Here is a 21,214-nt window from a genome sequence, read left to right on the forward strand (position 1 = left end):
TTCACAGTAATCACTATTTTTTTTATTAGTTCATTTTGCAGATGCAGTTTGTTTAACTCAACTTACAAATAGAAAATACAGGCAAGTGTGATGATAGAAATTTCAATTCTGATCAATGATAAAATAGCTTAACATCATGGACATGCTTATGAACGAAGCAGAAACTTTTTCAGAGTCAGCATCATTTGAGTTGAGGCATTATTTGTGATTATTTTTTAAATAATTGTGTAATGTATCCCAGAGCTCCATGTTTTTTTCCTGCTCTCTTCTTGATGTTTTCTAGTATTTCCACTTTTTCAGGCTCATTCATTTCCTTCAGCTTCTCAATCAGAAAATCAATGTGCAGAAGTGTGTTCAGTGAATCAGTGTTGAGTGCGATCTTCTCCAGAGTTTCCACACAGTGAAACGCATCCATCACCAGCTTTATTATCTCCATCTTTAATTTCTGCAGTTCTTCTCCCAGCTTCTGGATCACAAACACACCCTCATTGATTTTGTCATAATATTTCTTCTTTAACTCTTCATCAGTCCTCTTCTCTTTCTTTGTCTTTGTTTCATATATTTTTGCTTCTTTGACGTGTTTGCTGTAGTGGCATTTATTTGTACACACTGTACAGTGATCATCTTTCATCACTTCGCACCATTTGAGATCTTTGACCAACCAGCATCCTGGATAATGACAGTTCTCCTCACAGACGCTGCAGCACATCGCCTCTTTGGCTACAGAGCGATCAATATCAACCTTCTCTTTATAGATAACTTCAACTTCATACTCAAAGTCCTTATTTTCTTCAAAAACTTTTTTGTTCTTCTCCAGATCTTCTTGAGTTTGTTCCAGCTTATTTTGCATTAATTCTGGCATGTGAACTCGTAACTGTAGATTAGAGATTTTTGCCTCCAGCTGTTTCCGTTTCTGCAACACATCTCGAGTCATCTTCAGGGTTTTGGGGTTTATGTTGTCAAGAAACTTGAAGAATCCTGTCATTCCTTTAAAACTGAGATTCCATGATTGATTCAGCCTCTGTTCACGGCCTTCATCATCTTCATCATCGTCATCTTCAGCAGCAGTGTCTGACTGACGGTTATTAAACAGGAAATACAGCGGCTGATTCTGTTCATTCACGGCACACTTGATTTTACCCTCTTTAACAGCCGTCAGAGCATCTTTAGGTCGAGCTCCATCTGAGTGTGTGAAGAGCAAGACGATGTTTTCATTAATATCTCTTCCAAATAAACACTGAACAGCATCAAATATATATATTTGTCTATCAGAGGGTCGATGTTGATGTGCCATAATCACCAGACACACTGCATCTATTTCACGAATCCCGTCTGCAGATGTAATTAAACTCAGCAAACTCTCAGCGATCTCTTTCTCTTTCTCAACTCCACGAGTGTCTCCATATCCTGGTGTGTCGATGATCGTTAGATCAGTTTTACTCTCTTGTAGATAAAACTCATAAACAGTGATGATGGAGGTCTGACTGTGAACTGATCTTTGATAATCATCTGTGATCTCAAACCAAACCTTGTCTTCTCTCTGAATATCCAACATGTAGTTGATCATAGTGTTGATCAGTTTTGTTTTTCCTGTTCCTGTTTCTCCCACAAGCAGAATGGTTTTATGGGGTTTGTTGTTGTCTCTCTCTCCAACGGTCATTTTTCTGAATGGTTCACATTCATCTATATTGTCTGTCTTTGTTTGCAGACGATATCGAGCAGGATTTCCATCTTCAATTCTGATGCTTTTCTTGATGAGATTTATGTCCTGTAATGTGAAACAAACAAAAAAAAAATACAACAATAATGATGGTTATGTGTATTAAATGATGTACAATGTTTTACATTTTAATTATAAAATTTAAAAATGTGCACCAACTTCCCTGTTAACAATAAGAGTTCTTTCACATAACTCAACCCAGAACATTTGAGCATTTTACATTTAGTTTTTATTCCGTTTACTCCAAAAGAAATATAGGCTACATATTAAAGGGGTCATAAGAAGGGTTTTTATTTCCTTTAATGTGTAAATTATCTGTTTGTGCATTTACGATCTGTAAAGTTACAAAGCGATTTATTCTAGCTAACAGAGAACGCTGTACCAGCTGAAAAGGCCTTGATTGAAGTCCAGATAATACTTTCTCACATTCACGTCACAGTGTGAAATATTAGCATAATGCCACCTAAAGGCATATACAATAAAAAAAGACAAGAGTTCAGTGAAAGTATGTTCAGTGTGTTTGGATGTGAAAGCAAAACCTCTTCTGATTTTAGAGGTTGTAGCTAGGCCACATAAAGAAAGAATGTTTATATTGCTGTGAAGTATTTGTATGATGCTTACCAGACAGCTGTTTTTTTTATAATTATTAGGCTTGTTTGAGATGAGCAAATTCTGCGCAGAATCGATCACCGGTGATCAGCGCGAGATGCATGCCGGTTAGAAATGTGTCCGAGAACGGTCCGCCTGGCTCTGATGTCATGCCGACGTATGTCAAAAAACTCTCGCGAGCGCAAGGCGGAAGGGTCGGATTCTGCAGTCGCGCGCAGTTGCTCTCCACCGACTGCGCTGATCAAAAGCATGATGGGAAACGACTTGCTGACGACACAGCTTAATGCTCATTGGTTTAAACAACATGATGAAGGTAAATTCCATATTCATTAAGCTAAATTCTCCAAATCAAGGCCATGTTTTTTTTTTTTCAAATTGAAACTGATATATATTGTGAATCTCTTAAACGGGTTAAAAATAAGAAAGCTATAGTCAGTAACTCAAATATACTAGGCCTACTCTAAAATGTTCAAGTGAAAAATAGCTCTCATTTTATAGATGATGAAGTTTGTAAGTCTGTCTATTTAAGCTAAGCTTATTTTGATTTATTTATTTTATTATTAATTTTATTCTGATGTTTATTTATTTGTCGCTGTATAATAGGCCTATTTGTTTCACGAATTGTGGTGCTTGTAGGTAGGCTATGTTTGTAACTTGCATTCTAATAAAAAAGTAAAATAAATAAAAATAAAAGAACAACAGATAAATTGTTCTCTTTTAAAATGTTTGATTTTAAAACTGATATCATGTTTTATGTGTATACATATGGGTGAATAAACTCTCTGACAGTGCCATATGGGTTATATTTCATTTTTGTTAAAACAATAGTCTGTATTAAAGAAAAAAAAAGATTGATAAACACATATTTAACAAGTACTTTGGGTGTCTTGTTCATTATATTTATTTTTATATAAAAGCAACAGAACTTAAATCACATCCAGTTTATTAGCAACACGTGCACGAGCGTGAATCCCGTTAATCCCGCGATATCCGCCTTTGATCTCACAGGTGTCTGATTCACTGCGAGAACCGAGATCTGTCCGGCTTTATTGCGCTTTTTTCACTCCTCCCCTCACTGCAGCCGCCTACTCTCGACTACATTGCAGGCGAGGCGAGGCGAGGCGCATCTCAAACAAGCCTATTCTTTCTCTGTTGATGCCCCGGACATGTGATTGTGTTCCTGGGTTTTACCGCGAGAGTTCCGTCGCGGAGCTCCAGGGAATCCCCGTGACGTCAGTCTGATCAGCTGGGTTAATGACTTTTACTTCCGTTTAAAAGAGCCGGGAAAGCGGCGTTCGAGAGCAACGTAAACATTGCTCTTTTGGGACTAGCGATCGATCGCACTACTTGGGTTGTCATTGACTGCGATTGTTGAACTCTTTGTGGAAATATACTTGTGGATTATTTTACCCTGGAGATCGCATCACAGGACAGCGCTGTTCCTCGTAAAGTGCACGGACTTTAAAAGGCTTACCGGTGAGCCCGATTCAACACACACACTTACACTGGACTGGAACACTCACACACTCACTGGACTTATTTCATAGTTTGTAGATGTTGATTGTTGGTGCTTTGTATTTAATACACTTTGAGGTATTATACCATCTTGTTTGCTGTTGTGTTTATGGTGTGAGCAAATAGAACAATTTCATTTAAAGAATTTGAGGGTTTAAACCGTATATTTTGTGGTGTATCCTGCCTTAATTAGGCTGAGCGTTACAAGGTTAAGATGTTATATTATAAGGTTAAGTAATTGAAGCTGTTCCTGAGCAGTATGACCCAAACGTTTGCTTGTGCACAGCACACTTTATTTGACATACCTTGACTTTATGACTTTATTGGTGTTTTTGTTAAACAAACTTTTGCCATTACAAGAATGAAATCCCTTGTTTTTTTTTTAATCATTACAATAATGCCAGCATCATGTAGTGCAAATGTTTAATTGTAATGGATGTATTGCACAGCCAGGCTTTTGGAATGGACAAATCAGCAGACAATCATCACATCTGGCGTAAGGTCACCACTTAATACAGTAACCAGTTAAAGTCCCCGTGAAATCAAAATTGAACCTATTTACTTTGTTAGCGCATATTACTAGTCTTGTGGTGAACAATTAATCCGTGCAAGTGAATATATATTTAAAAAATGTTTTACCTTAGTAATCTTTAATCAAAATCTGAAAAGTTACTTCCGGCCTGGAACGGTTTCTTTTTCTGATGACGTAGGCTTCACAGTTTGGGTGGGGAAACGCGTAACCACTCCCCTCAAACCGTTAGTTTACTATGAGCGAGAGATGGAGAGGAGGAGCGCTAGAGTAAAACCCTGCCCTCTGTTCAATATTCCGTTTCACTTGGAAATACGTCACAGCACTGGAGAAAAATCGTTTGCAACTTCCGGTTCACGGGGACTTTAAACTGTAACATCGGCTTCCTGAACCTGGAGAGCACAACACCAGTTAAACCACTCACCACTGTCACACATTCTGCTCAAGTCCTGCTTTCAAAGTTGGTTCCAATCGATCAGCTTGATCATCTACATTTTCAACTATTACATCAAGAATAAACACATCAATAAGTGTAAATTATTGTATGTATTTAACTGTCCTGTTCATGAAGCTTTTAAGACAATGATCATGTGCGTTTAGTGCCATCACCCAGCCATTATTGTAATAAGATGAATTCATGTCTACTTCTAATTACTTTTGCCTCTGTAAAATTAGGTAGGCCTTATCAGCAACAGCTAGGCATCAACGTCAATAGCTATTCATCAAGTAAGGAATAATTGACGACAGGCCGTTGAATTAATAGAAAATAATCCACACTGAGATGGTAATGCAGAAATGATGTGAAGCAGAACTACACCTCATTATTTATGAATTCAACGGCCCAGAGTCAATTATCCCGCTTATTCAGAAGTGTTACCTACCCCAACCCCGTCACTAAACCTACCCGTCACTGGGGTTAATAGCATTCATGAGTCTTCCCTTACCATCCTAGGGGAAAAAAAAAAAAAAAAAAAAAAATCGCTCCACAGATGTAGATCTACATTTTGCTTTGTTTCGCTCTGACATTTAACGACGTGTACATACACACGGAATCACTCGGACATTTAACGGCGTAGACATATACACGCATAAACGCGGATACATGCGGATAGCTCAAAATACGCATAGATGGCGTGTATGTTTACGCAAAAGTCATGATGTCATGTTGCTATTTCACTGATAAAATCAGCAGCTGACAAACACATTTTTTTCGCATATGTGTGTGTGTGTGTTTGACGTAATTTTGCACTGAAACTGTCTTTTGGACCTTGAACCTTTTGGACCCCATTGAAGTCCATTATATGGAGAAAAATGCTGGAATGTTTTCATCAAAAACCTTAATTTCTTTTCGACTGAAAAAGAAAGATGTGGACATCTTGGATGACATGGGGTTGAGTAAATTATCAGCAAAAGTATTTTTAAAAGTGAACCACTCCTTTAAGTTTGTAATAATGACTGCAATCTTGTATTATTCCTGACAATCTTTTGATGTAAAATAAACGGAATCAAGGAGTCAGAGTCGACTGCGTGTTCTCCAATAATCCGACATTTGTCTGATTAAGCTGTTCTAATTAAATTTGTGAATAGCCTGCCTAGGTGAGGTGAGGACCACAATGAGGACTGATTGTTTTGACCTTTCAAAAGAATCAATCCTCACCTTGGTATGTTGAACTGTTTTCTTGTTTTCTTTGTGTTTAGGTTTCTCTTTTAAGGACTTCAGTTCCTTCTAAATTTAAAGTGAAAATTTAGAAAACACCAGATATTTCTGTAAAATGCTGTATAAGCTTATGTAATTATTATATTATTACATTTAGTATTATTAATACAAGCTTAAATATATCTTTCTTACCTTATATGATGGACCAATTACACTGATGGGTCTGAAATGATGATTGGCGTGTTTCTGTGAATCTCTGCACACTACACACACCGGCTGTTTGTCCTCCAGACAGAAGAGTTTGAGTTTCTCACGGTGTAAACTGCAGATCTCCTCAGATCCTGATGAAAGCCTCTCATCTCTCTCCTTCAGGAACGACTCACACAAGTTATTTAACGCAAAATTAGGAGGAATAATCTCTCTTGAGGATCTTCTTCTGCAGACTGGACACTCACGAGTTTCCTTGCCTCTCCAGAACTGTTGAAGACACTCTTTACAGAAACTGTGATCACACGACAGAAGAACAGGAGATCTGAAGATGTCACAGCACACAGGACAAGACAGTTCTTCTGGAAAGACATGTTGTGAAGCCATTTTCACCGTTCGAACAAACGTTACTTTACTTTCACTTATATGGTTTCAAAAACGAACAACCACGAGAATCTGAGAGATCAGCAAAGAGAGAACAGCAAAGATCTGCTGTTTGTTCCGAAACAAACTATTAAAAAAGATCTATTCTTCAAAGATCGCAAAGATCACTCCATTTTCCTTTTCTTCTCTCAATAGATAAAATAGATAGTCACACGAGTCACGACAACAAAAAGGTCTCTTGTTGGTGGGCTAGCTACATAGAAAATGGACGGGTGTTGTATGTGAAAAGGAATTCAGTTCGCGTCACACTGGTGTGGTTTAGGGTGACCCAGAGCCATGCGTCCCACTTAGCGTTGTACTGCACAACATTTTCACCCCTTGTCCCGCGCGTCGCATATTGAGGAAATGTCCCGCATTTTCATCAGTCTGTTTGTTTTTAATAATCATATTAAGAAAACGTGCATGCGTTCTTTTGCCTTCTTAAGAAAGCATTTTATTTTGCAGCGTAGTTTTTTTTTTTTACCTATATTTAACAGCGCTTCGTCATAAGTACAAATACAACAGCTGTGTTTTATATACTATCCAATGGTTGAAAAGAAAGGAGTAAACACGGTCACTAGTAGGTTGTGACGTCTGTCAATCAAAATTTGGACCGGTGATTCGTTTCATGTGTTCCCTGTCAGAAAACAAATGGATAATTCGGTCAATAAAAATTTTATTTAACAGAATTTATCTGTTGCTGTTTAACCTGTTGCCTGCAGTGGTTGTTTTAATTCACATCCTTTCTAAAAATATGAAAGTTTTTGGTTTTGGTTTTTAATATATTCTTTACTGTCTATCTAATTTCATGTTGTTTTGTATTTATTTGTTCATTGTTTATTTTGTTGGATTTTAGTTGGACTTGGTTAGAACTGTTTTTAATAGTTATCTGCATGATGCAGATAACTATTCCTGTCCTATATGCTTCACTTGAGCACGTACATAGCCTACACCTATCGACAAAGTATTTTGTTGTTGTGATTATGAAGTTGAAACATGCAAGCAAGCATATTTGACTGACCAGAAGAGGGCAGCAAAGACTGATAATTCACATTAAGTCAACCGGTATTGTAAATTAGGCCCTACCTATATTCATTTGATCAAAATCTTTTAAATTATATGGAGATTAAATTGATGAAAAGCTTTTGAGAATTGAACTGGCTAATTCCTGAATCTGTTCAACTCTGTATCTTATGAGGATGTCAACGTGAAGAACAACTAAAAACAAAATTAACCCATTGATAATAGGGTACTGATCCTTACTGATGTTTGTGCTGTTTTTTTCCATCCAAAAAAAAAAAAAGAGCCACTTCCTGCAGGATGATGTCTGTCATTACAAAACCGTATTTTTATAAAGGGATTGAAGGATACAAAGTATGGTACTCCAAAGAAAGCATGTTTTGTTTTAGATTTTGATCATAGGCTACTTTTTCTGTTAGAAGTGCAAATCAAATTAACATCAACGCAAAGTGTGAAATTATTAACGTTAGGCCATAGAAGAATTATTGTGGTGTATGATGATTTGCGTCTTTTTGTAAAGTTTGATAATTTTCCCTATCGATTCTATATAATAATGAACATTTAATGTAGTTAAATCGATCAAACACAAGTGGCACGTAAAGTTCTTATAATACCATGTGAAAGTAATTCTGCACTTCTGCAAGTCAGAAAATTGTAAAACGTATGACTCTGTGTGGCGTCTCATCATCATTGACAACTGAAGTCATCCAATCAATTACATTCACAGTACCAGAACCGTTGAGACCCGCTGAGCCAATGGTTGTGCGATTAACAGCGACAAGTCCCGCCTCTCAGGGCGGGCTCAACCAATCCAGCGCGCTTATTCTTGCATAATTAACGTAGGCTTGCGGAGGGCAGTGACGCAGAGTCTGAGACTTTCCTCGTAATTTATCAAAAATATCGCTTCATTCGCCAGAACGGAGTTTTTACTTTATCCCATTCAGCTTCACGACGCTGTAACGTAATACCGGATCAAATCCATGTGATTTCGTTTCCTCCAGACAGCTCAAGCCCTCTTACATGTGGATATTGATGTGGTAGGGAATAAATAAAGATGCCGCAGCCGAAATCGCGCAAGATCGCCGTCCTGGGCTACAGATCCGTCGGTAAGTGCGCGTTGCTCGTCACCTAGCGTTATGTATCGTTTACATCAGCTTTTTATATTTCTCCGCATGCATGAGATTCGTGCGTGCTCGCGTGAGCTGAATGTCACCCCATGCGCGTGATGCATCCGCATGCATTTAAGCACGAGCTGAAGTATGCATGTTTTATGCCATATAATATAGTAAACACACCCTACAATATCATGCATTTGATCCCAAACTTCACTAGCCTTTTCTTTCCGATCAATGCAGTGTGATGCTGTTCTGCAGATGCATGCAGGCCTCGGTCCAGTGTCAAAGTGCTTTTACTGCCTGTATATTCATGCATTTCATTCTTCATATCACGAATAGATATATTAACACCTAACAGAGGCCTGTGTTCATTTAAAGTAGCTTCATGACTTCTATATAGATGTCATAGACCACTAAATATGATTAGTGACCCTCATCCTAACATCAGGCAAGTATATTTATATTTTCATGTGAAAACTCAATTTATACCTTAAATGTGTATACTAATATAGTTATTACATTATTTCTGAGTGATTCAGTGATTGTGATGTGATATTGTGAATGAGTTTGGATGCTGCTGGTTTGTCCAATCAGTTTTTTCCTCACCACAGCCGATATCTCGATATATCAGCCGATATTTGACCGTTTGGAGATTATCGGCATCGGCCAATAAAGTGCCTGTGTTGGCTTCCCTTAAATCAGCTCCAACTACTGTAACACGCTTATGTCAATGAATGATGCTTGTTTTTAGTTATTTTTGATGATTATCAGTAAATAATGTGTCAAAATGTTTGATTTCAGTTTGTGAGTTCCTATAACAGCTCATTCAAAATAAACTCATGGATAGGACACAAATATGATTTCAGACATGAGTATTATGTAATTAATGTATTCACTGTTCATTGAGTGTGTCAGAGTAATAATTCACCCAAAAATCAGCTCTCAGATCTCATTTAATTTGATGTTCAGATTGAAACCATTAGAGGTTTTGCATTGTTTTAATGCTCTCGAGTATCCAATTGAATATGTGAACTCTCAATTTGGGGATTTAGAGTTGAATTAGAGGGGAAGGGTTTCAGTGAAAACAGCTTGAAGTTATTATTTGAGTTCAGAAGACTTTTATTGAAATTCATTATTATTTTGGCCTGGATGGACTGATCTCACGGATCTGTGTGCAGTAAGTGACTCAAAAGTACAAACTCTGATCCTCCACTTGAGTTGGGTCGTGATCTGGTGGATTGTGTGTCAGTGGCCATTTTGAACACATGTATTCTCTCTGCAATAAAGCGTTTACACAGAACATGTGTGTGCTGATGTGTGTAACGATGATTCCTTGCAGATCACAGCTGAGGGAACATGCCAACATCACATCAGGACACACTTGAGTTCCTTCAGCCTTTGGGAACAGTTCCTCTCACACACTCATGCTGATTTCATGAGATCATCACCAAACCTTAGCATGCACATGAACTGCACTCAGTCAACGTTTCAAATCTTTGTCACTAGTGATGCAACAAAAACTAAGATTAAAAAATAAAATTTTGTAATAAAATGTGGGTAACTGAACTCTCTTAATGTTGGTCAGAAATTAGTTTTTTCAGGTAATAAACCAGTTTGATTAAAATTTTGCCAGATTTTTGGTGCTTTAGTCATCCATTCAAGCATCCACCCATCCATTTATTAATCCATCCACCCATCTACCCATCCATTCATCCACCCATCTATTCATACATCTATGCATCCCTCCTTCCATCAATCCATCCATCTATTCATCCACCCATCTATCCACCCATACATCCATTCATTCATCCATCCATCCATCTATCCATCCATCCATCTACCCATCCATCTATTCATCCAGCCATCTATCCATCCATCCACACATCCATCCATCTACCCATCCATTCATCTATCAATCAGTCTATCCATCCACCCATTCATCCATCCACCCAACCATTTATCGATCCACCCATTCATCTATCTATCCATCCATCCACACATCCATCCATCCATCCATATATTCATCCACCCATCTATCTACCCATCCATCTATCCATCCACACATTCATTCTATCAAACCTGTTTTTGAGTCTGATACACCAAAACTTAAAGCAGAAAAAAATTCTGTCTGATGTAGATTTGGACCTGAAGTGAAAATGTTTCATGAAAGCATGCAGGAGAAATACATGTATGTTGTATGTGTGATGATTTAAGGAAACTGTCATCTCTCATAAGGTTCATCTCAGGCCTCTATATGGCAGATGCATGTGAACTTTATATAACATGACTTATGTTTTGACCTCTCGGTTCAGCCGTGAGTTCTGCGTTCATGATATTTCTGGTTTCCAGCTCAGTGTATGGCAGTGCTGTAACCTACACTAGTCAATGCTAATGAACACTGTTGAGTTTTATTCTAATGATGAGGCACTCAATTCTTCACAGTTTCATTAAATAAAGCATCTATAAACTCCAATTTGATTTCTTTTCGTGTAGTAAGTCTTTAAATCCGTCTGTTGTTGGACATGTACAGTATTCCTGCTCCACTACAGACTGATGGATCTCTGCGTGTCCACTTCACCGGTCACTGACTAACGCCGTCCGCCCACATCTGGGCTTTGTTAGCGGGGTCACGCGCCGGCCGATCGGAGCTATATGTTCCTGATGCGTTTGCTCCTGTTTCAGGGTCTATTTATAGAGCTGATGAGGAAGGATGCTTGAAATCTGAAGCGCTTCCATTAAAATGGAGGGAATCAGGGCTGGAGCTCTCTAATGCTTTACACTCGAGAAATACTGGTAATGAACAACTGGAAGGTGACCAACGGTATAGACTGTTTAAGTTAATTCATATTCCTGGTATTATTGTGGATTAGTGACGTTATTCTAACAAAAATAAATGTTAGGTTTTTGTCTCTGAAACAACTTTATTTTTTCTGTTGATGTCATCTATGGTTTACTTTTAACCCTCCAACCTAATATGGCAACCTTGCCGTTTTATAGCCTGGTAATACCAGACTCTGCTACTTCACTTTAATGAAATTAGCGGAAGTCTGACGTAGTCAGGCTAGCCGTTTTAGGGCATAAGGACACATTTTTTAAGGACTCGTATCTACTTGTATCACATGTACACTGTTTGTTTCCGCTTGTTTGTTCTTGCTGTATGACTCCTGTACATCACCGCAATCATCTTTACCTTGATCCCAAACCTCATCCATCAAAACTTTACTAGAGAGGCGCTGGTTTGCATTTCATGTGCTTCAGTCATTTATTTGCATATCATTTTGAATTAATCACAAGCATTACCATCGACAGCCTAAATATATTGATAGGAGAAGTCATAACACCCAATATGGCGTCTGTAGCCCCGCCTTACATTTAAAAGAGCCAATCACCTTTAGAGTGTGAGAGAGCCTGTTATTTTGTATCATTTGAGCTGAAGAGACTCAGTTGCTACAATTGTTGCATTTTATTCTGATTTTGAATTTTATTTATCTGTAACATTGACAAACTTGCTACATTTTTGGAGTCTTTGCCTTTGGTCATTCCTCATGCTGGAGAATCTTCAATGGAAACAAAGAAATAAATATTTTACCAATCAGGAATAAACTGGATTGTGAACAATATTTATTTCTGTGATTCCGTTGAAGATTCTCCAGTTGTCCTGCATCTCTAGTCTGAACATGTTTCTGCATTTGAGTGATCAAACACACTTCTGTCCGTCAGAGCTGCACTTCCATCCCGGAGTGTCCTGGTGTTCCTGTGGGCTTTTCCCGGTGAATGAGAGCTCGCGTTTACAAATGCTGGATGCAGAGAGGAACTCGCCGTTGTTATAGCAACAGGCTCCAGGGCAAATCTGCCCACACACTCATTCTGTGTGTGTGTGTGTGTGTGTGTGTGTGAATGTCCTGCGTTACTACCACTATGGCAGTTTCATCACAAACGCTCGGTTGAATGGGAGTGTGTTTAATCTTGATGCATTCACATGCAGAGAGCCAATCACACGAAACCAGTCAAGATCCAGATCACGTTTCACCCCACAATCAAAAGAAGAAATAATGAAGAATAATAAAGAAATCTAAAATCTATGTTTTGCATTGACATTTTCTTGATCTGTGAAGATATTAATTATTTTGTTTGTGAGATATGAATTGTTTCATTTGGATTATGATAATATTCTGCATCATTGTGTCAATCCCTTAGGCATGAATCTAACATATGCATTTAACTATATATGAAGAGTTCAGATGCAAAAGCCTCTAAGTGCCATTTGAAATTTTCTTCTAAAATTATCATTTTTATCAAGCTTGTATATTTAAGTTCAGTGATTTCACTTAAATGGCAATGATAATTACCTATTAATTGTTATTTAAGTAAAATTACTGAACTTAAATATACAAGTTTCATAAAAATCATCATTAAAGAAGAAAATTTCAAATGGCATTTAGAGGCTTTTGCATCTGAACTCTTCATATATATATCCTGTGAGCTGTAGGCTGATCATGCATTACATAACTAAAGAAAACTTCTTTCCCTCTATTATGTAATGTGTTAATGTATGTTACTAGTGTGAAGTTCATGTTCTCTCGTGATCTGAAGGTAAAGATCATCTTCCTCTCTCTCTGACTTTGTTCTGGTGTTTCTGTTTCAGGGAAATCCTCCTTGACGATACAGTTTGTGGAAGGCCAGTTTGTCGACTCCTACGACCCCACTATTGAAAACAGTAAGTCAGTCACATCACCGACTGCGTGATCATGACAATAATGTAGGGCTGGGGAACTGATAAATGACCATAGATGATATATACAGTATATTTCTATTGCCTTTACGACTAGTGTACTCTGTATAGAGTTTACAGCGAGGGATGATCACAGAATGGTTTGTTGGATTGCGATACGACGGGTTAAAATCTCAATTTAATAGTATTTAAAGCACCTATAAAGATTACCTCAAAATCCACGTCTGTATGCAAGTTCGAGGAACTTTATTTAAATGAAATACATCCACTGCTTTAGATATTGTCATGATCCCATCTCCACTCGTTCCATTGGTTGCAAGTCCTACTCTACTACTATGAATCATGAATCAGTTCTTCATAATGACTCAGATGGTTCTAAAACGATTCACTCACTGATTCATTCAGGCTGATTACTCAACATCTGACTCGATATGTGTGCATTTAAGAGTTGTTGACATCATTTAGTGTAAGTTATACTACATATATTTTTCAAATTTTGGTTGGTTGCATCCAGTTCAGTTTGGACATGGTGTTTGTCTGTTTGCTTGTTGGTAAACTGAATATATTGACCATATGTTGACCTCCTGTTGTATATGCGTGTGTTTGTGCTTGCGTGTGTGTGTGTGTGTAAAAATAAACGCTGGCTTTCTTCATTCTCCTCTTCATCTGGCTGTATGACACAGAGCTGTTGGCAGGATGATGTGAACTCTGGAGGAAAGCCGTGTGTGTGTGTGTGTGTGTGTCTTGTTTAGTTGTGTGGTACGTGAATGGCGGGCGGTATAGATGCAAACACACGTGACTCCCTCGAGCAGCGTCAGTGTTTCTGCTGCTGATCCAGACTCAGTGAAGACACACAGCATGAACGTCACTGGGACTCTCAGGAGCCGCTTAAGCAGACCAGATGTTGTCTTATTAGATTATGATACAAAGGGGCGGTTCATAAGATGTCCTTCAGTGGAACAGTGAGTGGCCTAATGGGGGCGGGGCTTGAGTCATGTGGGTGTGTCTATCTCTTAGGTGACTCCACCCCCACTGTATTCTTTGCTTGTGTTTTGAAGGGTCTCTAACTCTAATCATTTTAATTGCAAAAAAGTGTTTCAGTGGAATATTTTCATCTGGCTATATCTAATAACTACATTTTCAGGCATTTCTGAACCTATTGCTAACATAAACCTATTGCTAATTAATTGAAATATTATGTTCCCTTTCTTTTATAATTATTTTGCATAATTTTTAAACTACTTTTTTACTGTATATAATGTTGTGCATGTTTCATTTTCTATCATTTCTTAATAGTTTTGAATGAATCACATAAAATACACCTACCCTTTTATCATAACAACTTTATATACATCATCTACCCATTTATATAAATACATGATGTTATATATATCTAAAATAACATATTTTTGACAACATTCAAAAGTTTTTTTTAAAAATATAAATATTTGTATTCTTTTTCATCATTTATAATAATCATAAATGTTTCTTTAGCATCAGATCATCATATTAGAGTGATTTTTGGAGGATCATGTGACACTGAAGACTGGAGTAATGATTCTGAACATCAGCTTTGAATAAATTACACTTTACTGTATATTCACTTAGAAAGCAGATGATTTAAACTGTAATAATATGTAATTTCCCTGACAAAGTAAATGCAGCATTGGTGAGCAGAAGAGACTTTCCGGACCCAAACGTTTGAGCAGTATTGTGTGTGTGTGTATGTATACGCTGTGTGTGATTAATGATAGCAGCTGCTGATCTCTGCAAACTCTCTCATCCGGTGTTTTATTTCTCTCCGCAGCATTTACTAAAATGATCACAGTGAACGGTCAGGAGTATCACCTGCAGCTGGTGGACACGGCAGGACAGGTGACAGCGCCGTCTTTACAGATATACACCAGTTCAGTTCAGTACACCAACACCAGGAGAACGGCAGCGACCTCAACACACATTTCAATATCACTTTACATTAATGAAAACTGGAAATGTTGGCTTGGCAACTAACTGAGATAAAACAAGCATTACAAAACATTTACATTAATTATTTTCAAAATGTTCAACAGTTCAACATATAATTGAATGCATCATCTCTGAAGTGTGTTTTTTCATCTCCCTCTTTCAGGACGAATACTCGATTTTCCCTCAGACCTACTCCATAGATATCAACGGCTACATTCTGGTGTATTCAGTCACGTCAAATAAAAGGCAAGTGTGCAGATTATTATTCCTGATGCTTTTATAAACTCCACTGAGATGAACACGTCTTTGAGACTGATTCCTAAAGGATGTGTCATTGCTTTAAAAGAGGCTATGCGTATATATTTTCATTCAGTAATCGCTTTTTATTGCCAAAGTGTGAACAATTTTCTCAATATTACTGGGCAAAAATTTGAACAAAAATTTGCAATAATTTTTTTATAGATATTTAGACAAAATCTGTAATAGAAACGCCTACTGTGTGATTTTACCTCATCTGTCAACATGATGCCCGTGAATCGCAGAGCTGGTGAAAAACATCCACATCTCTGATCAGATGAACATCTGTTTTCTCACCGCTGGTATTTCTGTGGTGTTTAATTGGTTATTGAGAGGAAAACATACAGTACATGTTCACATATTCATCTAAACATCAGTTTCAGCAGCGTCTGGATGTTCATGAACTGTATATCGCTGTAACTTCTATTTACTTCTAAGCAAAGAAAGAAAAAGAAGTTGTCCATGAGTATTGGGGCTTTGAATCACATTCAGTCTCACCTTATTTCCACTCGCTATAGAGTGCCGAAGTGATGACGTCACTTTGCAGGACAACTCGGAAGCTAGCGGTGCATGGGTTCCCTCGATTGAAAAGCAATGCATTTTCCCTATATACTTTTGAAAAGTCACAAAAAACAAGATCTGTGTTTGACAAAGAGTTGTGACCCGTACACGTTTTGTCTATCAAGATAATCTTTACAAGTTAATCCAAAATTTATACATTTTGAAGCCTATGTAAAGTTTAAAAAAAAAAACACAAGCAGGTTATAACTGTGTGTTTTATGTCATAGATCAAAACGTGAAAATATTTAGAGGCTTTGTTCACCACAGACCTTATTTCAGGCGATTTAGCAAAAACCCATTCAAAAAACCCATAGACTTTAGGGCGAGGGAAGCGGGAGTGCTAAAATGCTAACTCACTTCCGCGTATAGGCCTACAAAGTGACGTCATAACTTCAGCACTCGATTTGTGACGGTACAAGTACTCCACAGTGACTCTAGGGGGCGCTGTTTGACAAAAACATAATTCTTATAGTACACCTTTAACATAGGGCCCATAGTCTCTTTAATGTGCAGATGAAGATGATTGTGAAAGTCTTCAGCATGCTCTTGAAATGTGTCTGATGTCTGTCAGAATCCAGTGTATGAATAAAACATTGCATCTGATTGAGTTGTCTCTCCTCCTCAGACACTCAGTGACTATCAAACCATAACGTACTGTACTTGAGGAACTGTTTCAACTAGTGCTATTGAAAAACATGAGGTTTTATTTGGTGAAGATGATAAAGCGGTTTTATGTTTTATGTTTGTTCATGATTATCTTCATCTCCAGATATTAGAGGGTATTGATTAAATTATAATGTCAGTCTCTCTTTGACTTTAACCCCGTTACCAACCATCAGCCTCTGAATTGTGAAGCCGTGCTGACGGTCTTTGCCTTTTAAAATCTGAATATGTAAATGAATGTGTTTCCATAAGTGCTTCATTATAAAGAGTTTGAATTCAGTCGTCTGGGGGTTTAAAGCCCAAGGACATGATGTGACTGTAATCAGTGTGTTTATGAATAATGTTTCAGGAGGATGATGGGGTTTATGCCACAATCTAGTTTGAGTTTATGACCAAGAGTTATGAATAATGCTATAAAACACTAGATCATTTAGTGAATTTATTGTGAATAATCACCTGCAAGATTTCAGAAATCCCCATTTTAATCCGTCTCTCCCTTTTTCTCTGCAGTTTTGAAGTAGTAAAAGTAATCCATGAAAAATTGTTGGATATGGTGGGAAAAGTACAGTAAGTATGTTTATTTTTTTTTATTCAGCATTTGAAAAGTGCAGTTAAAAGTTGTGTTGATAATTAATAACTATTTTAAAGTCAACATGAATCATTTTACATTTATCATTTTATGAAAAACATGATTTTAGTGTATACAGGAGTCATTAATCTTGATGAATCGTTCATATATTACGGGTAATGCGCTCAGTTTGGACCGTAATGATGAATTATTAGCAGAATAAACAACATTTGCATGTGTGAAACTCTCAGTTAGTGTCTGTTCAACATTAATCCCGTAATGTCCTTTTTCTAGAGTACCCATAATGCTGGTGGGCAATAAGAAAGACCTCCACATGGAACGGTACGTCTCGCGAGGCTATTTTTGCATGAATAGCGTTTGATTAATGAGAGCATGTGATATTCTGTTCCTGAGACGTCACATGATGATGATGATGATGATGATGAGTGCTTCAGCAGACGCAGATGCTCTGACCTCATTTAAAAGCAAATTAATCTTTCTGCAAAAGAACTATAATAACCCTGAAGTCAGACGTCACCAGAAGAGAAACACTCCAGCATACTTTTTATGCAAATAATGTACTTTAAACGAATATAATCTTTGACTTTTTCTCAATTTTCCCAGTTTTTTCAGTATGTAAATGTATTTTCTTCATCAGTCATCAGTAGTGCTACTGCTCATATTAATGTGATGAAGTATTCCACTTTTCCACAATTATGATCTATTGTGAACAGTATTTGAGACAATAGTTGACTGGGAATAGAGGAAGCGGTTTGCAGGATGTGATGTAATGGATCTGGATCTGAGGCGCTGTCAACATCCTTTACGTGTTTCCTTCATAACGCGTGTGTAATCTGAGCCTCGGGAGAAGGTTATTCCTGCAGTGAATCCTCACGCTACACACACACACACACCAGAGGAAGAAATGAAGACGTGTATCTGGTGTTTCTTACGTGATCTGCAGTGTATCGATCCTGTGTCCGTCAGGGTTTAACTCTCACTGCGCCGCAATCGTTCATGCTCACGTCTGATTAATGAAAAAACTGTGCAAGGGATTTTTTAATAGAATGACTAATCTCAATAAATCGCATTTGATAATATATGTGTGTGAACTGTGTACACATAAATACACACATATGCATGTATTTAAGAAATCACATTTATACATATCATATTGAAGAAGTATTTGCATATGTATATATATTTATTTAAATATTATATTTAAATAACATTTATTTCTTAAATATATGCATGCATGGGTGTGTATTTATATATACAAAATAAATATACACAGTACATAAACATGTTAACAAACTTTTATTTTGGATGCAATTAATTGTTGCACGGCCCTCAGAGGTTTCTCTTCTGGCTAAATGAAAGGTTAAATCAATAAAAACTTGGTAAATGAGTGCACTGTGATGTTTAACGTGTATTTGAAGCTGTAAGTGTGTGTTTCAGTGTCATCAGCTGTGAAGAAGGCAAAGCTTTGGCAGAATCGTGGAACGCAGCGTTCATGGAGTCCTCAGCCAAAGAGAATCAGGTAATGATGCGTTTCCTGAGGAAGTGCTGTATCTGCTGGAGACGGTCAATGATCTCCACTCTCTCTAATGGTCAATCAAGTTTTATCCTGCAGTCCGTCTGACTCTGCATCACTCAATCACTCTCGGATCAACTCTCCTCCTCTGCCGCATCATCAGTCTCTCTTATTATTCAATCTCCGGCCGTCTGGCAGATCTCAAGATGCTCTAACAGGAGTTTTTGTATCTGAAAACACACTCAAAAAATATTTAGACCTATATTATATATATTTAAATTAATTTGCATTTCGAACGAACTAATAAACTTATTGCAATGCATATTTGTCAGTCATACATCAATGAAACGTGTCATATTTCTGCAATAGTACTAACTACAAACGTAATGTGTTTTAAATACACAATAACCAGGTTAATATAATTTATCCTCAATAAATCCAATTTGTTTCAATTTCATACATTTGAACTGAATATTGCGTGGGAACATTTTTTAATAAATGCATTTCGAAATGTAATTATTTAAAGATGCAAATAGGTAATAATAAATTATGCCATGATTTTTCATTTATGAATGACAGACATATGAATCACAACATTATGAGTTTCAGTTAAATGATCAGAGATTATGTCATTGATTGCTGCTGTTTTATTTGTATTTAATTGCTACATTTATATTTGCTTTTATGTAATTATTTTATGTAAAAATTTGTTGGCGTTTTATGAATTTGAGAGGTGAAGATGTGTGTGTGTGTGTGTGTGTTTGCAGACGGCGGTGGAGGTGTTTAAGAGGATAATTCTGGAAGCAGAGAAGATGGATGGTGGCGCTCCACAGGGTCGGACGCCCTGCTCGATGATGTAGATAACCCCGCCCTCTTCCCACGCTGGCCCCGCCCCTCCCACGTTGGCCCCGCCCCCTCTCCCGCAGTCTGCCCCACCCACTTGAGAACAAGCACAAACTTTTCTAGCAAAGAAAGCATGTTTGTTTCAGGCTGGTGTTTGGGCTGTACTGAGCAGCTGCTTCTGTGTTTTGCTCTAGTTTACGGTTAAGACGCGGTTAGCTGTAGGATTAACTGATTTGAACAGGGTTAAAGACTCGTAATATGAAACGTTTGCTAGAAAAGTCTGTTTCTAGAGTCCTCCTGCCCTGGCCCGCACCACAGCACTGGACACTGGGATATCCCTCTACTTGAAGTGGCTAACTGCCTGTTTTCCTGCATTGACATTTTCTTTTAAACCTTTTTTATACTTCATTTAATTTTATTTTTTTAAGTTGTGAATTTTTTCTTTTTATTTATTCTGAATTTTTCTGTGACATACAAGAATAACACTCACACACACACACTCTCTGCTTCATGTCCATATTGCATCTTCAGCCTTATGTTTTCATTCAGCTCTTCTCTACCTCTCATGTTCCTCTCTGTCCCAAACCCTTTGGAATTTGTATATCGTGTTTCTTAAACGGTAATTATGGCCAATAAAGTTGGCAGCATTCATTCAGTAGTGAATGTTGTTGGACTTTTTTTGATTGTAATCATTAAACGCAGCATTTTGTTTCACTATCACTGGACTTGCTTGCTGTGATTTACACAATAACACAATTAATCACACAAATAAGAACGCAGTTTCAAATTAGTATTTATTTTCTTAATCATTACTTTTCAGATGCCAGAAATTGTTGAAATTACAAACAGTGCAACATATATTTGAAATTTTGTCCTTTACAGTTTAAATGAAATATATCAGTAATGAAAATTTGTGAGGTAAAATGTTTGTAGAGGGGAAAATGTCACGATGCAAAAAAAAAAAAAAGACAAATCTTTGTAGAACTGGTTAAATTAAGGTGCAAATTCAGTTTGTTCAGTAAATCGGAGTAAAGGAGGAAATAAACCAGGTCAAATGAAGTTTAAAGATTCTTATTTTTTAGATTTTAGTGTTTATGTTAATCGCTGACCATCTCAGAATCTGACTTCCGGTTGTCTACGGAAGCCTGTACACTATTTTTTTAAGTGAAGGATTCGGGGTGTTTTTGCCGGGAAAATGCCGCAAAAACGTTTACGCGCGGCTAAACACGATTACATGAATGCTCAGGATAATACCG

The 21,214-nt window shown here is 37.4% G+C and overlaps 2 protein-coding genes across 2 annotated transcripts; one reads left to right on the forward strand and one right to left on the reverse strand.

Annotated features, from left to right (window-relative positions):
* On the reverse strand, nt 1-6,780 carry LOC120488046 (uncharacterized). The gene is made up of 2 exons (XM_089125766.1): nt 6,223-6,780; nt 1-1,768 (listed from the first exon to the last, which is right to left on the reverse strand). Exons 1-2 carry the CDS (start codon nt 6,622-6,624, stop codon nt 209-211), a joined length of 1,962 nt encoding a protein of 653 aa, XP_088981892.1. The 5' UTR covers nt 6,625-6,780; the 3' UTR covers nt 1-208.
* A 1,755-nt stretch (nt 6,781-8,535) lies between these two features.
* Nucleotides 8,536-20,675, forward strand: rheb (Ras homolog, mTORC1 binding). The gene is made up of 8 exons (XM_039684565.2): nt 8,536-8,786; nt 13,441-13,512; nt 15,335-15,402; nt 15,656-15,738; nt 17,524-17,580; nt 17,876-17,923; nt 19,040-19,121; nt 19,883-20,675. Exons 1-8 carry the CDS (start codon nt 8,735-8,737, stop codon nt 19,973-19,975), a joined length of 555 nt encoding a protein of 184 aa, XP_039540499.1. The 5' UTR covers nt 8,536-8,734; the 3' UTR covers nt 19,976-20,675.
* The last annotated feature ends 539 nt before the right edge of the window (nt 20,676-21,214 follow it).

Source organism: Pimephales promelas, chromosome 22 (genome assembly GCF_988280905.1).
Source record: "Pimephales promelas chromosome 22, fPimPro1.hap1.1, whole genome shotgun sequence".
Classification (NCBI taxonomy): Eukaryota; Metazoa; Chordata; class Actinopteri; order Cypriniformes; family Leuciscidae; genus Pimephales; species Pimephales promelas.

Excerpts from the sequence above, each read along its gene's own strand:
- LOC120488046 (XM_089125766.1), bottom strand. The coding sequence starts at position 6,624 with ATGGCTTCACAACATGTCTTTCCAGAAGAACTGTCTTGTCCTGTGTGC. Across the intron at positions 1,769-6,222 it reads TAATTGGTCCATCATATAAG|GACATAAATCTCATCAAGAA; the intron begins GTAAGAAAGATA and ends TTCACATTACAG.
- rheb (XM_039684565.2), top strand. The coding sequence starts at position 8,735 with ATGCCGCAGCCGAAATCGCGCAAGATCGCCGTCCTGGGCTACAGATCC. Across the intron at positions 13,513-15,334 it reads CGACCCCACTATTGAAAACA|CATTTACTAAAATGATCACA; the intron begins GTAAGTCAGTCA and ends TTCTCTCCGCAG. Across the intron at positions 17,924-19,039 it reads AAAGACCTCCACATGGAACG|TGTCATCAGCTGTGAAGAAG; the intron begins GTACGTCTCGCG and ends TGTGTGTTTCAG.